The sequence below is a fragment of the Centruroides sculpturatus genome, unplaced genomic scaffold, assembly GCF_000671375.1.
Source record: "Centruroides sculpturatus isolate CEXI.00-Female unplaced genomic scaffold, Cexi_2.0 scaffold240, whole genome shotgun sequence".
Lineage (NCBI taxonomy): Eukaryota > Metazoa > Arthropoda > Arachnida > Scorpiones > Buthidae > Centruroides > Centruroides sculpturatus.
In genome coordinates this window covers 155,246-171,009 of record NW_019384461.1, presented here as the reverse complement: position 1 = coordinate 171,009, position 15,764 = coordinate 155,246, and the positions used below count along the sequence as shown (strand labels likewise).

Sequence of the window (15,764 nt, the reverse complement as noted above, 5' to 3'; positions counted from 1 at the left end):
AAAATGTATTTTGATAATATGAAAAATATTTAGTCTGAAAAATAAAAAAAGAAATAGTCATAAATAAAAATATTAGTCCTAGAAAATGATTCCATATAACAAAATTATCATAGAATCGTGGGTGTATTCTATATTTAGATATTTCCTAAAAATGTTTTCATTAATCAGTGAAATAACTTGAGTTTAAATGTTATTTTTATATTTCATATTTATCAATTCTACAGAAAGCATATTAGATACATTTTTAAAAACATTTTATATTAGGTAAAATATTAACGATTAAAAATAATTTGAATTTAACATAAAACGACAGTATTAACTTACAATTAATTTTATATAATTTATNAATTGCTAACTGACAAAGAAAGATCAATTTAAATTTGAAAAATTATTAATTTAAGTAATAAAATTAGTTTTTAATGTTTCATTTTTCGAAACCGATATAAAAGTGAAAATCGAAGATTTGTTTCAAGAGAGATTTATGTAGTTTGATACAAACAATAGAAATTTGAAATTTCCAATTTCACTTTTAAAAACTAATGATAAAAACGTAAGAAAAAAATGAAAGCGGTTTTTACCACAGAAATTCGATTTGTTTTAAAAACAGTTTACCGTATGTCTTTAATGTTCTCCGTAATAAATTATCTAAGCCAATGACGAAAACGTAATTTAATTTCCTACACAGATAACAAGAAGGTTTCCAGTAATAAAGTAATCTCCTTTTGCTAACATTGCTTCTAAATACGGAATAATAACGGAACCATTAGGATATACTTCGAAATTTGGACGTTCGATTGCAATCTTCTGTTCGCAAGTGATAAATCTTTCATTCAAATTTTTTGGATCAATTAGCACTTCGGTTGTTGGCATTGTAGATGGTATCTCTGTTGCTAATTCTTGTTCTTGATTGCTATATTCTACAGCTTTTGCATCCCTTTCGGTTGGAATTTCTGTTGTTTGTGTCTTATTTGCTTCAGTTTCTACAGGAACAATTTCTGTTGAGTTTGATACAGGAGCAGCAAAGCTAGGAACTGCTACAAAGAAAATTAAAACGATGACGGTTTTCAAGAAGGATGCCATCTTTAGTTTCGTCTGAAAAAGAAAGAAATCACAATATATCAAATAATGTACAGTATATTGATTATAATAGACCTATATAAATTCTAAATAATTACTTAAGTTTTTCAAATATGGAAATAAAATGTATTTTGATAATATGAAAAATATTTAGTCTGAAAAATAAAAAAAGAAATAGTCATAAATAAAAATATTAGTCCTAGAAAATGATTCCATATAACAAAATTATCATAGAATCGTGGGTGTATTCTATATTTAGATATTTCCTAAAAATGTTTTCATTAATCAGTGAAATAACTTGAGTTTAAATGTTATTTTTATATTTCATATTTATCAATTCTACAGAAAGCATATTAGATACATTTTTAAAAACATTTTATGTTAGGTAAAATATTAACGATTAAAAATAATTTGAATTTAACATAAAACGACAGTATTAACTTACAATTAATTTTATATAATTTATAAAGTCATATGTTGTGCATCATGAACAACAATAAAAGCAAAATTACAAAAGAATTTTGGAGAATTAATTGCAGAAAACTAAATAAATACATATTAGGATCATATCTCGTGTTAATCGATGCTGTCAGTAAAAGATTGCTTATATATTTAAAAAATAATTGTGACTAAAACTGAACTAATTAAACTATGAAATTCATAAAACATTTTGATAAGCTTAATAATTTTTGAACAAATATTTATATTTTTTTCAGAACAAGATTACTTTAATAAATATAATTTGTCATTTTAATAATTGAAATGAATATTGTAGTTTGAATTTGCTCTCACAATTCTCTAGAACTTATGTAGACCGATTTACTTTTATATTGTATGTTTCAATAGAAACTAATATCTCAATATAAACCTACAAAGCCAATTTATTAAGAGATAATTACTATAAACCTAAATCCTTAAAATGTACTGAGATGTAAACTTGTTTTTTTCAATATCTAAATATGATCAATTTCCACATACATAAGTTTGATAGTTATTCTAAAGTTTTTTCTTCATTGAAGAATTCCAATTTTCATTGTTTCGATCGAATTCCAATTGTTGTCACAATCATTATAGCAAAAAATTATATAGCATTCATACCTTTTAAATTCTGGATTAAATCTCTAAAATTATTCGTATTCATTCGAAGATTGCAATGGACGATTTTTTCCCGTAAAGTACAAAGAACTAGCAATATTTAGTTCAAGAGATTACGCGCATTGAGCCAAATTAGTTCTCGACGTCCTCAAACTGGTTGTAATGTTTTTATTGTAATCATTCAATTTTTAACGTTTCTAAACGTTTGGCTCTAAATCAGTGCTTACTGGCCACGCATCGATCGATGCAAATGAGTAGCAAAATTAAGACGACAGTCAGCGTCAACAATAAGCTCAACCAATCATCTATGTCGATTATCTAAATACTATACACTATATACCCTATACCCTATACTTTACACTCTGAACTCTATACTCTAATTTATACAATAAACATTCTTTATACTAAATGTATATAAATGGTTATTTTCATTAAATTCAGTAGCAATATACAATGATTATTGTTATTAAAAATAAATCTACATGCTATGTACTGTATATTCATGAAGCCAATTCTGAAAATATTGAATCATCTTGTCTCTCAAGTAACTAAACAAAAGGTTCTGTTAAAATGTTTTGTTTATTAGTAAGCTTGTTAACATATATATATATATATATATATATATATCTTTCTCGGTTAGTTTCTGTACAAAATTATACTGAAATTGGACAAACATCAATTCATCAATTTACCATTACTATTATTTCATTTATCAGAAATTTATGTAAATTTAAATTTTTTTCATTCGTTACAATAATAGTAAAGACGTTTAATCGTTTAAGACATTTAATTGATTAAAGTATTCATTTTCTTCTTTGTCGTATTTATTTTAATAATTTTAATTTCATTGTATTAAACTTTAATCAAATTAAATTGCTAACTGACAAAGAAAGATCAATTTAAATTTGAAAAATTCCTACCATCTTTAGACGACATGCAATCTTTCTTTCCACAAATAACATTTGATTAAAAGTTAATCGTTGATATAGTAACCATGGAGGATAAACAGTCAAAGAGTAAATAAAAGTTAATTTTATATTTATTATTATAATATATTTTTGTTTTTTTGAATAAAACAAATATAAATTTTAATTAAATTTTCAAAAACATGAATTCGTATGTTTCCTTTTCTATTTTCGATTTAATTTTATACAAGATTTCATTGGTATAATTAAATATTGATTTACTTATTTATTTTATTTGTTTGAATGACGTTTAATTAAAATTTATTAAATTTTTGCGTATTTTACAAATATTTTACCTTATTAAACTAATGTAAAAACTGCTGTATATTTTGTGTACATTACTTATAATAAGTAATACTCAGTTTTATACTAATCAGAAAATTTTCAAGCTATCCTACTTATTCATATTTTGTATATTTTTGAATTTAACGCGTTCTTTATATTTTCATTCACAATCTAGTACGTAGTTTGTCGGCCGGATAGCCAATGCGGTTAAAACGTCTGCCTGTCGATCTGAAGAACTTGGGATCAAATTCGGTTTGGTCGAAAAATTCAGAAATTTTTTAAGAGTGGTCTGTTCTGGATATGTCAGGTCCAGTCCCTCACCCCCCAGCCGCACCGATGTGGGCTTGTCAGAACCCACAATAGCCTTGGAAAAGATCATCTTAGTGCCACATGGCAGTAAGAGTACAAAAAAAATAATAAAAAATGTGTAGCTTACCAGTTTAAAATGTATACCAAGCCGATTATATATATACGAGGTATTTGATTTTATAAATATGTCTATTTACTAATATTTACGTTACTATTAAACATGCTAAAATGCTTTTTTTATGTTTAATTAATATTTACATTAAGTTGTTAATTTACTTCGGGTCTAATCTTCGTGAAACTTATTTATACGAAAAGATTAATAGATTAAAATTATATTTTATTTCTATAAGTGGAATTAAATCATATCTGAAAAATCTTCAATATAAATTAATGTAGGTAGTATAAAAATAAGTGCACTTTTATGATGCGTAACTTGGAATCATTGTAGCGTAAATAGAATTATCTCATTTACCCCATTTTAAAATTAGTATAAAAATTAGGATGTACAAATATTTATTATTATTTAATTTTTAAATTGCTTTCCAATAGACATTTACGAATTTAAAAGTATATTTTAAAAACAATGTAAATTGCTAATAATTTATTACTATTCTAAAACATTAAATATGTTATATATTTCGCGAACTGTCTTAAAATAGAATTTATTTACTGCGATAATTGTACTTACCTTGAAATAAGAAATAGTACTTAACGTCAAAGACGACTCTGAATTATTTTATATAAATCGAAATGATAAAATATAATTAAAATCGTGATAAAGCAGTTTATATTCGAATACACTACTTAGATCAAATTTCTTTTACATTTAGATTTATTTTTAATTATATGAAACAATTTCCAGAACGATCTATTTCTATTCTTTAAGTGAACACGTGTACAAGATTTAATTAAAATAATTCAGCGTGTTCAAAGTATCTTTAAGATACATTATCTCTAAAAATACATCAGACAGTGTAATATAAGAATTCTCTTATGTTGTTTAGAAAATTGAAGACAATTTTTCAGAACAAGATTACTTTAATAAATATAATTTGTCATTTTAATAATTGAAATGAATATTGTAGTTTGAATTTGCTCTCACAATTCTCTAGAACTTATGTAGACCGATTTACTTTTATATTGTATGTTTCAATAGAAACTAATATCTCAATATAAACCTACAAAGCCAATTTATTAAGAGATAATTACTATAAACCTAAATCCTTAAAATGTACTGAGATGTAAACTTGTTTTTTTCAATATCTAAATATGATCAATTTCCACATACATAAATTTGATAGTTATTCTAAAGTTTTTTCTTCATTGAAGAATTCCAATTTTCATTGTTTCGATCGAATTCCAATTGTTGTCACAATCATTATAGCAAAAAATTATATAGCATTCATACCTTTTAAATTCTGGATTAAATCTCTAAAATTATTCGTATTCATTCGAAGATTGCAATGGACGATTTTTTCCCGTAAAGTACAAAGAACTAGCAATATTTAGTTCAAGAGATTACGCGCATTGAGCCAAATTAGTTCTCGACGTCCTCAAACTGGTTGTAATGTTTTTATTGTAATCATTCAATTTTTAACGTTTCTAAACGTTTGGCTCTAAATCAGTGCTTACTGGCCACGCATCGATCGATGCAAATGAGTAGCAAAATTAAGACGACAGTCAGCGTCAACAATAAGCTCAACCAATCATCTATGTCGATTATCTAAATACTATACACTATATACCCTATACCCTATACTTTACACTCTGAACTCTATACTCTAATTTATACAATAAACATTCTTTATACTAAATGTATATAAATGGTTATTTTCATTAAATTCAGTAGCAATATACAATGATTATTGTTATTAAAAATAAATCTACATGCTATGTACTGTATATTCATGAAGCCAATTCTGAAAATATTGAATCATCTTGTCTCTCAAGTAACTAAACAAAAGGTTCTGTTAAAATGTTTTGTTTATTAGTAAGCTTGTTAACATATATATATATATATATTTTTTTTTTTCTCGGTTAGTTTCTGTACAAAATTATACTGAAATTGGACAAACATCAATTCATCAATTTACCATTACTATTATTTCATTTATCAGAAATTTATGTAAATTTAAATTTTTTTCATTCGTTACAATAATAGTAAAGACGTTTAATCGTTTAAGACATTTAATTGATTAAGTATTCATTTTCTTCTTTGTCGTATTTATTTTAATAATTTTAATTTCATTGTATTAAACTTTAATCAAATTAAATTGCTAACTGACAAAGAAAGATCAATTTAAATTTGAAAAATTCCTACCATCTTTAGACGACATGCAATCTTTCTTTCCACAAATAACATTTGATTAAAAGTTAATCGTTGATATAGTAACCATGGAGGATAAACAGTCAAAGAGTAAATAAAAGTTAATTTTATATTTATTATTATAATATATTTTTGTTTTTTTGAATAAAACAAATATAAATTTTAATTAAATTTTCAAAAACATGAATTCGTATGTTTCCTTTTCTATTTTCGATTTAATTTTATACAAGATTTCATTGGTATAATTAAATATTGATTTACTTATTTATTTTATTTGTTTGAATGACGTTTAATTAAAATTTATTAAATTTTTGCGTATTTTACAAATATTTTACCTTATTAAACTAATGTAAAAACTGCTGTATATTTTGTGTACATTACTTATAATAAGTAATACTCAGTTTTATACTAATCAGAAAATTTTCAAGCTATCCTACTTATTCATATTTTGTATATTTTTGAATTTAACGCGTTCTTTATATTTTCATTCACAATCTAGTACGTAGTTTGTCGGCCGGATAGCCAATGCGGTTAAAACGTCTGCCTGTCGCTCTGAAGAACTTGGGATCAAATTCGGTTTGGTCGAAAAATTCAGAAATTTTTTAAGAGTGGTCTGTTCTGGATATGTCAGGTCCAGTCCCTCACCCCCCAGCCGCACCGATGTGGGCTTGTCAGAACCCACAATAGCCTTGGAAAAGATCATCTTAGTGCCACATGGCAGTAAGAGTACAAAAAAAATAATAAAAAATGTGTAGCTTACCAGTTTAAAATGTATACCAAGCCGATTATATATATACGAGGTATTTGATTTTATAAATATGTCTATTTACTAATATTTACGTTACTATTAAACATGCTAAAATGCTTTTTTTATGTTTAATTAATATTTACATTAAGTTGTTAATTTACTTCGGGTCTAATCTTCGTGAAACTTATTTATACGAAAAGATTAATAGATTAAAATTATTTTTTATTTCTATAAGTGGAATTAAATCATATCTGAAAAATCTTCAATATAAATTAATGTAGGTAGTATAAAAATAAGTGCACTTTTATGATGCGTAACTTGGAATCATTGTAGCGTAAATAGAATTATCTCATTTACCCCATTTTAAAATTAGTATAAAAATTAGGATGTACAAATATTTATTATTATTTAATTTTTAAATTGCTTTCCAATAGACATTTACGAATTTAAAAGTATATTTTAAAAACAATGTAAATTGCTAATAATTTATTACTATTCTAAAACATTAAATATGTTATATATTTCGCGAACTGTCTTAAAATAGAATTTATTTACTGCGATAATTGTACTTACCTTGAAATAAGAAATAGTACTTAACGTCAAAGACGACTCTGAATTATTTTATATAAATCGAAATGATAAAATATAATTAAAATCGTGATAAAGCAGTTTATATTCGAATACACTACTTAGATCAAATTTCTTTTACATTTAGATTTATTTTTAATTATATGAAACAATTTCCAGAACGATCTATTTCTATTCTTTAAGTGAACACGTGTACAAGATTTAATTAAAATAATTCAGCGTGTTCAAAGTATCTTTAAGATACATTATCTCTAAAAATACATCAGACAGTGTAATATAAGAATTCTCTTATGTTGTTTAGAAAATTGAAGACAAATGTAATAAAATTTCATTCGACTGAATTATTTAATATTTTGTATAAAAACAAGTTAATTATGAATATTTCTAAAATATAAAAAAATAATACATTTTCAAGTAAATATAAATTTCAATTTTCACTATTAATAATAAATTCTCTAATTATATACAAACAAAATATACTTATAAAATATTTCGTGAACTTCGTCATTATATTATTTATAATTTATATTTTATGAATAAAATTTTTAATACGAATATTTATCATAAAATTATAACCTTAAATATAATCAAATTTTATCTCTTATCTTTATATCTGTTGAATAAAGTATAACTTAAATTAAATTTTTTGTCTTAAAACAATGTTACACATTTTTCAAAGGAAGAAAATAGAGTACATTTTTTTTTAGAAATTTCAGAACTTAAAACTATTATTGACATAGCCTTTTTACAGTCTTTTCCACTTCAAGCTCTATTTATTTAACACACCTCGCATAGGATCATTGACCTCGTTTTTTTTTATCCCTCTTAAGAATCGCAATTTCAAAAATTGAAATATCTGTAAATTTTACGTACGCTTACGATAAATAATTATGAATAAATTTAACAACAACTTTTTACTCTAATTACACTTATGGCACGCTGAAATAATTAATTTAAAATATGCATTATTTATTTAAACATTATGTAATATTTGAATATTAAATTATTAACTTTAATCAGATAAAATGAATAACACATTTTATTAATAAATTACACTAATACATTTTAATATAATTTAAAATAATAACATAAATTTTTGGCAGCTATTCATTGAGTTTTTCATTATTTGACACTTTAATAACGTTAAACATTTTACTGTGAATAATTTAATGTTTTATAAAATGTTTAACTATATAATACTTCGTTTTTTTCAAACAAGACACACCAAAACTATATCGTCTATAGCGACATAATTGCCTTTGGTAAAAGTTTTATCAAGCAATGGAACATAAATTGCTTTATTTGGAAGAACTTTATATTCATCTTCGTCCACTGGAAGTTTGGGACAATCAATAAATTCTTGAGTTAAGCTGTCTAAACTAAAATCTTCACTATCGAGCGATAAAGGCGCAGTTGTCGGTGTTGTGGGATTAGTGTCAAATGCTGTTGTGGCTTCTTCTGAAAACGAAGTCACATTATCTGCTGGTGTTTCTAACATGGTGGAATTTTCTTCCAATTCAATTGTGCCATTCAATGGCATTTCCTCATATTTTGTCAAATTAAACTCCTGACTCATTGTTGGGCTTATTAACCATAATAATGAGATGACAAACCATGTAATGCTTAGTGCCATTTAGAAAATAAGCTTATATATTTAACAGCGTATGTTTTAAATAAATTTTATTTCTCGTCGATATTATCCTGGACGCCGTCTACGGGGTAAAAAAAGTATTATATACAATTCATTAGACTATAATACATATTTTAGAATAAACAAAGGGATGCTATGAACATGCATGTAACATAAGACGCTTCAAATAATTTTTGTAAGATAATCACAAAATAGATGTAAATGCAGAAAAATATGTTAAATAAATATTAATTTAGTTTTTGAAAAAAAAACAATAAAAACCACATTCTGTCCCATTATAAAATTAGTGATAAAAGAACCAGTTACAGTTACAAGTTCTATCGTTTGATTAAAAAAAAATCTTTATTTCAATCAAAATACAAATGTGTTTATTTCTTTTACAAATTATATCATAAGAGGAACAGTTATGTAATTATTATCAGAATATGAATGCATTTATAATTCAAAAAGAGAAAAGAAAATTACTAAAGTAAACCAATGTAAAACCAAAACAAACTCAGTATATTTCCAAACTCAAAGCACCAAAAGAATAAGCTTAATAACCAATAAAAATTGTTTTTAAAGCATTAAAATGTTACTTTAAATTTACACTAATAATATTTAAAACTATTTGTTAATTAAATATTAAAATATAAAAATTTAATTCTATTTTTAATGATTAACAATAATTCCTATGTCTAGCATATTATTATTATACATAAAAAAAAAAAAAACACTTACCAACTAAGATAGAGAACTTCTTACTTCCGTTCAAAGTAATAAAGCTTCTTTGGAACTGTCTGTAAATCCGAACAGATTACACAATGGTAGCAATTGGTTTGAGGAGGAAATTAAATAGACTTGAGACGAAGTCCCTCCTTCTGTCCGAAATACGACTGACGAAATACAGTTTATCTGATTGGTTCATGAAAAAGAATGATAGGTAGGATGGTACAATTAAAGATTAGTTTCCGGTTAAATGTTCACGAAGCCCAAGTCAATGAACTGGGTCAGTGTGAATAGGACGTTATCAATCAAGGTTGAGACCGGTCAAATCTGGGTTAGATAAAATCGTCGCATTAAATAAATAATCTAACATTTATAAGGTAAAAAATAAAATAAAATAACTGATTTTTCCTTTTTTAAATGAAGTATAAAGTTTGCATCCTTATCAGAAATTTCTGTACGTCATCACCGTCTTTCAAATATTATATTATATTCAATTATATTTAAAAATTTTAATTAAATCATTTCAATTATTAAAATTTTTTAATATTTTAAAAAATGTTTATTTCTATTTTTCTACTTTTATGCACGAAATAAAGTAAAATTTTTATGTTTTAATTCATAATTTTGTTTTTATCTTTTAATAAACTTCTTATTTAAACAATTTTTAGGTTTTGTCACATTTTGATTTTTGATACATAACGTTTTTTGGCGGTAGACTTTATAATGGTCAATACTATTCAAGAAAAATAAATTTTACGTAAAGATGTACTAATTTTATACTTTTGATTAAAGAAAATAAGTTCTTTATTTTGCAGAACAGTCAAAAAGAATTTAAAAAAAAGGAAAAAAGGTCGAGAAACACTTAAATTCAAAAAGTAAACAAGTTGCCATCTTACCTGCTTTCTAAAAGTCAATGACCTTAACCTGACCTGTCTTTTGCATATTTATAAGAAGTTATTTGATTCTGAACGACCTTAAGTTATATATTAATATTTCTAAGGATAATAATTTCGTGCTAGTTTTTGTAATTTTATCGAAATTGACGATAAGAATCATCTAACTCAAAAATTTTACTATTTAATCTGGCTGTTAACAATTAATAGTATAATGGTTTCGTTATCCTTCGGATGTGAAGCTAATTTGTAGTATATTGACCTATTCCGTGGCAAAAACTTTTATGTAAGGTTATAAAACATGTTTTTTATAGGTTTTTGAAAATGAGGTCTTTTAACCACACCTTTTATTATCGCCTCTTCACATTGCAAATGTACTGAAAGATGTACAGTGAACGCAATCTTTTTCTAGGCCAAAAATGTAGGAAGTAGAGTAAAAAGTTAGAGGAAAATTGTATCGAGAAATTTTAGAAATATTTAACTTACATCAGAATGATCAATCTCTAATTCTTTTAAATAAAGTTTCATATAATATATATAATATAAAATTCTAATTAATTTTTAAGCATTAAGTATTAATTCTATAATAATAAATATATAAATTTTATTCTCTATTTTCTTGTAACAATAAAGATATTTTTATTAAAAATAAAATATTAAGGAAATTTTTCTATTGTTTTAAATAGAAAAACAAAAGTAAAATTCTCTGTAAAATCAGAGCAAAGTCCAAATAACAAAAAGCACATTTGAATAAACGAATAAAAATATCTTTCCATTGATGTGTATTTATAGAATTATGAGTCATTTTTCTGATAATGTTTTTAATATTTATTATGTTTTCCTGATGCTGGAGCTATAATTGTGAGAAATTTGTTTTATAGATTTTTTTAAACATAGTTATTAATGAAAATACAGTTAACATTTAGAAAAACTTTTTCTTTATTTTGTAAATACATTTTTTTGTTTAAAACAAGGAAAAAGTTTTACCAGACAAGTCCTAGTAATACAAGTAACGTTACTTAGTTTATGTATTTAATATATTTATAGTTTAAATAGAATTTTGGTAATCCAGAATTTAGAAATATTTCAAACTCTGATAAAAATTTGTATGATTTTTATTCTGAAATTGAAAATTTTCTATGTATATTTTTATTCTTCAAATTCAAGTTTTATTTATCCTACAAAGCTTACATAAATATTTCATCTGTAATTTGGGGCTTTCCTATCTTGGCCTCGTTTAAAGTTTCCTTCTCATTAATTTTCTAAAAATATATATGAAATTTGCTTACTGATTCTTACTAATTATAAATAAATTAATCAATACACATATATTGATTAATAAACTGTATATATATACATGTGTTTATAAAATAATGTTAAAATATGATATATATGAATAAAAATATACTTTGTATATTTGTGTATATTTATATTTTGAACATTTTTATATACAAGTACAGTACATTTCTTACTCCATTTTTGAATGTCAAAGAAACGTATACAGTACTGTTCTTTTACGTAGACCACTATTGGACGAACATGACTAACAATGAGGTCGACCATCATGCGGAACGAGCGAGGCTCGGCTTGAATCTTCATGAAAAAAAATCAGGATAGGCCAATCTAGTTTAGATTCGAACCGGATTCCTCATAGCTATAGCAAATTCCTTAATAAACGGCCATCTATCCGACCTAAAATTTAATATGATAGGGAATTACGTGAATGTATATTTGTTTGAAGATATTTGAGACCAATGCCGTAACTAGCTTTTCACGTACGTTTTACAAGATTTTAGTTTTAGTCCGCTTTTAAAAAAGATTTTAACAAAAGCAAATACTATAAAAATGGAAAAAATAACCGATATTTAAAACTTTAACCGAAAATGTTAAGGAATCAGCTTTCCACGATGGAAAAATTTAAAATTTATAAATAAAACTATAATAAAAATCACTTTTTGATACCTCATTTCAGGGCGCCCATTCGTCTTGCGCCCTGTGCCTTTGCACCAGTTGCACGTGCGTAGTTACAGCACTGTTTGAGACAACTCAAAATTTTCAGATTCGTTTCATTCTAATGAAATCTCAATATTTAGTAAAGAAAGTGTTCTGGAATAATACAGAATGCTCCAGGAAATTCAAAATTGATACAAAAACTTTTCTAACTGGGACTTGATAAGCTAATATACAATTCATAAACCATTCAAACTTAGGTAAAAGATGTTCTAATGTTGGCATTTATTATTACTATTAATTTGTTATGGTAAAAATTGGCTTTTATTATTGTGAATAGCCAATTAGTCAGTTAACCATTCTTAAAAACGATCTCAAAGCATATCTCGGTTAACTGACTTTTGGGCCACAATACATTTATAAGTTGGTGCATATGATTCATACAAATTTAATCTAATATTTTCTAATTTAATTTATTTATAAACTATTCTGTTAAAACAGATAATATTTAATTCTTAAAACTAAATATTTTAAAATTTAAATAACTACGACGAAGAAATAGTCATTGTTTCTCAATTAGTAAGCAAAGACTTAAAACAGACTAAAAATATTTTATGACATTTTATTTTCTTTTAACATGCAAGAAAGGAGACAGTCAATTAAAAAGACTAAAAAAATACCAACAGATTGTTGTTTCAGTTTGTGTTGTCTGAATGCATTTGGTCACAGCATTTAAAAACATTGATTGTAAAGCGGTTACTTCACAGATCGGTAAATAATTTTTAATATTAAAGTGCTAATATTTGTGTTTACATTTAAATATATAAGAATATATTTATATATTGAATTACAGTATTTTCTGTTTATTAAATTTCGGGCTTTCTCATTAAGTCTATTATTAAACTTATCAATTTTGTTTGTTTTTTTGTTTCTAAATTTTTATTTTATAGAGAAAATAATATTGTTAATGATCTGAAGATATTACTATTTAATGTTGCAAATTATTAGTGAGTTTTTTCTTTTTTACTGTTTTTTCCCTTCGGGTACTAAGAGGAACTTTTTCAGGCCCCTCGTGATTTCGGCCAAGTCCATAATGGGGCAGCTGCGTGTTGTGCAATAAGGCAAGATGTAACCACGTGAACCATACTGGAAAAATTTCTGGGATGTTTTTCGACGTCCGGATCGATTCCAGGTCTCTGATGCATTAACTATCTCGGCCCTTCGGCCTTCATTTATTATTGATTAGTAATGTTAAGATTTTAACACAAGAAATAAAAATTATAACTATCCTAATACGAAAGTACAATATTAAATAAATGAATAGCAACTATTAGAAACTTATTAAAACTCAATTTTAGAAGAATATTATCAAATGTAAATGTTAAATTAATACACAATAAGAAAATTTATTATGGGTAAACATATTTTGATGAATAATACACAAATACATATATTTATAAGGCTATAATAATAATTTACAGAAGCTAAATTAAATTAATATAATAGAAAAAAAACGATGTTTATTTTTATATAATATTTTAATTTTATAGGGCATAATTAAAATTATCGGAATTCTTTGTTAATGTTATAAAATACGTATAATTAATTATAAGAAGACGAGATGAATAAAATATTTAAAAACTCAGACGATTTTACATTTTAAAAGATGATGAATGTTTTAAATAATTAAATTGTTGTTATTTTAGACATAATGGTTTGAGATATTAAAATCTATTTTAGCAATAGCTTTACATTTTTATAATTAAAAATATTTCGTATAAATTTTACATTTAATTTCATTGTTCGAAATTTATAATTTAAATATTCTTAAAGAATTACAAATGAAATCTGATTTAAATGAAATATATAATTTACAAGAGATCAAAGTTTTAATTTCTAATTAAATCTTAGTAGTCAGGTTTCTTCGAAAGGTAACTGGTTTCCTTTAATTATCAGTATTATTTAGGAATGTTAACTACATTAGATTATTTAGAAAAGAACAATGCGTTAAGGTTCATAAAAAGAAGTAACGAGTTCATTGGTCACATAAAACTTTCATTTATATAGTTTAATCAGCTACAGCTGTTTTTTTATTTTTACAGTATAGACAATGGCAACAGATTAGATGAACAAAAATATAAACTTGATAATTCCATTTAATTTACGATTGTAGCAAATTTTGAAATTTAAACATTGTATTTTTTTAAAGCTTTTCTTCCTGTAAGAATGAAGATGGATTTTTTTTACCATACCCAATCTCGGGTAGAGACAAACCCACAAAAGAGACGATATGAATGAAGGACGGAGTTCGACATATCTGGGACCAGTGATACACTCAGGATTTACTCTTCGGGGAGCCGAGTTAAATGGATAAAAATATTTTTAATGCAAATTCAATAAAATTGCCACCTTATGTGACCGCTAATTCATAAGTAGTTTAGAAATAGAAGTCACCACAGAATATAAATAAAAAAATAAATTTTAATTAGAAAAAGATTATTCGAAAATTTTCTACTGTTTGTTTTCCTTTTTCTTTGAAAGTGGTTTGGACCCCTTGGTTTCTCTTGTCCGGAACAGATCATCATCAATAGTTTCTGATGCTGCCTAACCGGATTCGATCCAGGATCCCCAAGAGCGATATTTACTCAGTTAATGTGCTGAATGTATTCAATGCAATTTAATAACGAAGTAAATATAAAAAGAGTTTTAATTTACAGGTTTACGAACTAATTTGATATTTATTCGCTTAATACTAAAATTTATATTAATAACTCAATATAAAATTTTTCAAATATATTCAAGAAAACTATGAATGAATCGATAGCATTGAAAATAAATTATAAGTATAAATTATATTTGTTTGAAATAAATGTTTTCCGATGAATAAATTAACTTGTAAAATTTAATATTTGCATTAATTAAATCTTAAAAAATTCGGTTTTACTTTAAAACGTTATTAATTGAATGATGTTTAAAAAAGTAATTATTAGTATTATAATATTATGAATCAATTTGTGTATCATATTCTGTATTTTTTTGTATCTCTAAATGATTTATTGCAATTATTTATCTGTACATCATATAACATTTTCTATATTTTCTAAATATATGCATTTTTTATTTCATTAAAAAATTTTTTAAAATAATTTAATTTAAAAGAATTAAAATG

The 15,764-nt window shown here is 24.7% G+C and overlaps 2 protein-coding genes across 2 annotated transcripts; both read right to left on the bottom strand.

Moving 5' to 3' along the window:
* Window positions 1-654: 654 nt before the first annotated feature.
* Window positions 655-7,396, bottom strand: LOC111620859. Its single transcript, XM_023362860.1, has 2 exons — window positions 7,379-7,396; window positions 655-1,092 (listed from the first exon to the last, which is right to left on the bottom strand). The coding sequence occupies exon 2, from the start codon at window positions 1,078-1,080 to the stop codon at window positions 670-672; it is 411 nt and encodes a 136-aa protein (XP_023218628.1). The 5' UTR covers window positions 1,081-1,092; window positions 7,379-7,396; the 3' UTR covers window positions 655-669.
* A 1,207-nt stretch (window positions 7,397-8,603) lies between these two features.
* On the bottom strand, window positions 8,604-9,865 carry LOC111620852. Its single transcript, XM_023362851.1, has 2 exons — window positions 9,765-9,865; window positions 8,604-9,105 (listed from the first exon to the last, which is right to left on the bottom strand). Exon 2 carries the CDS (start codon window positions 9,024-9,026, stop codon window positions 8,604-8,606), a length of 423 nt encoding a protein of 140 aa, XP_023218619.1. The 5' UTR covers window positions 9,027-9,105; window positions 9,765-9,865.
* Between the last annotated feature and the right edge of the window lie 5,899 nt (window positions 9,866-15,764).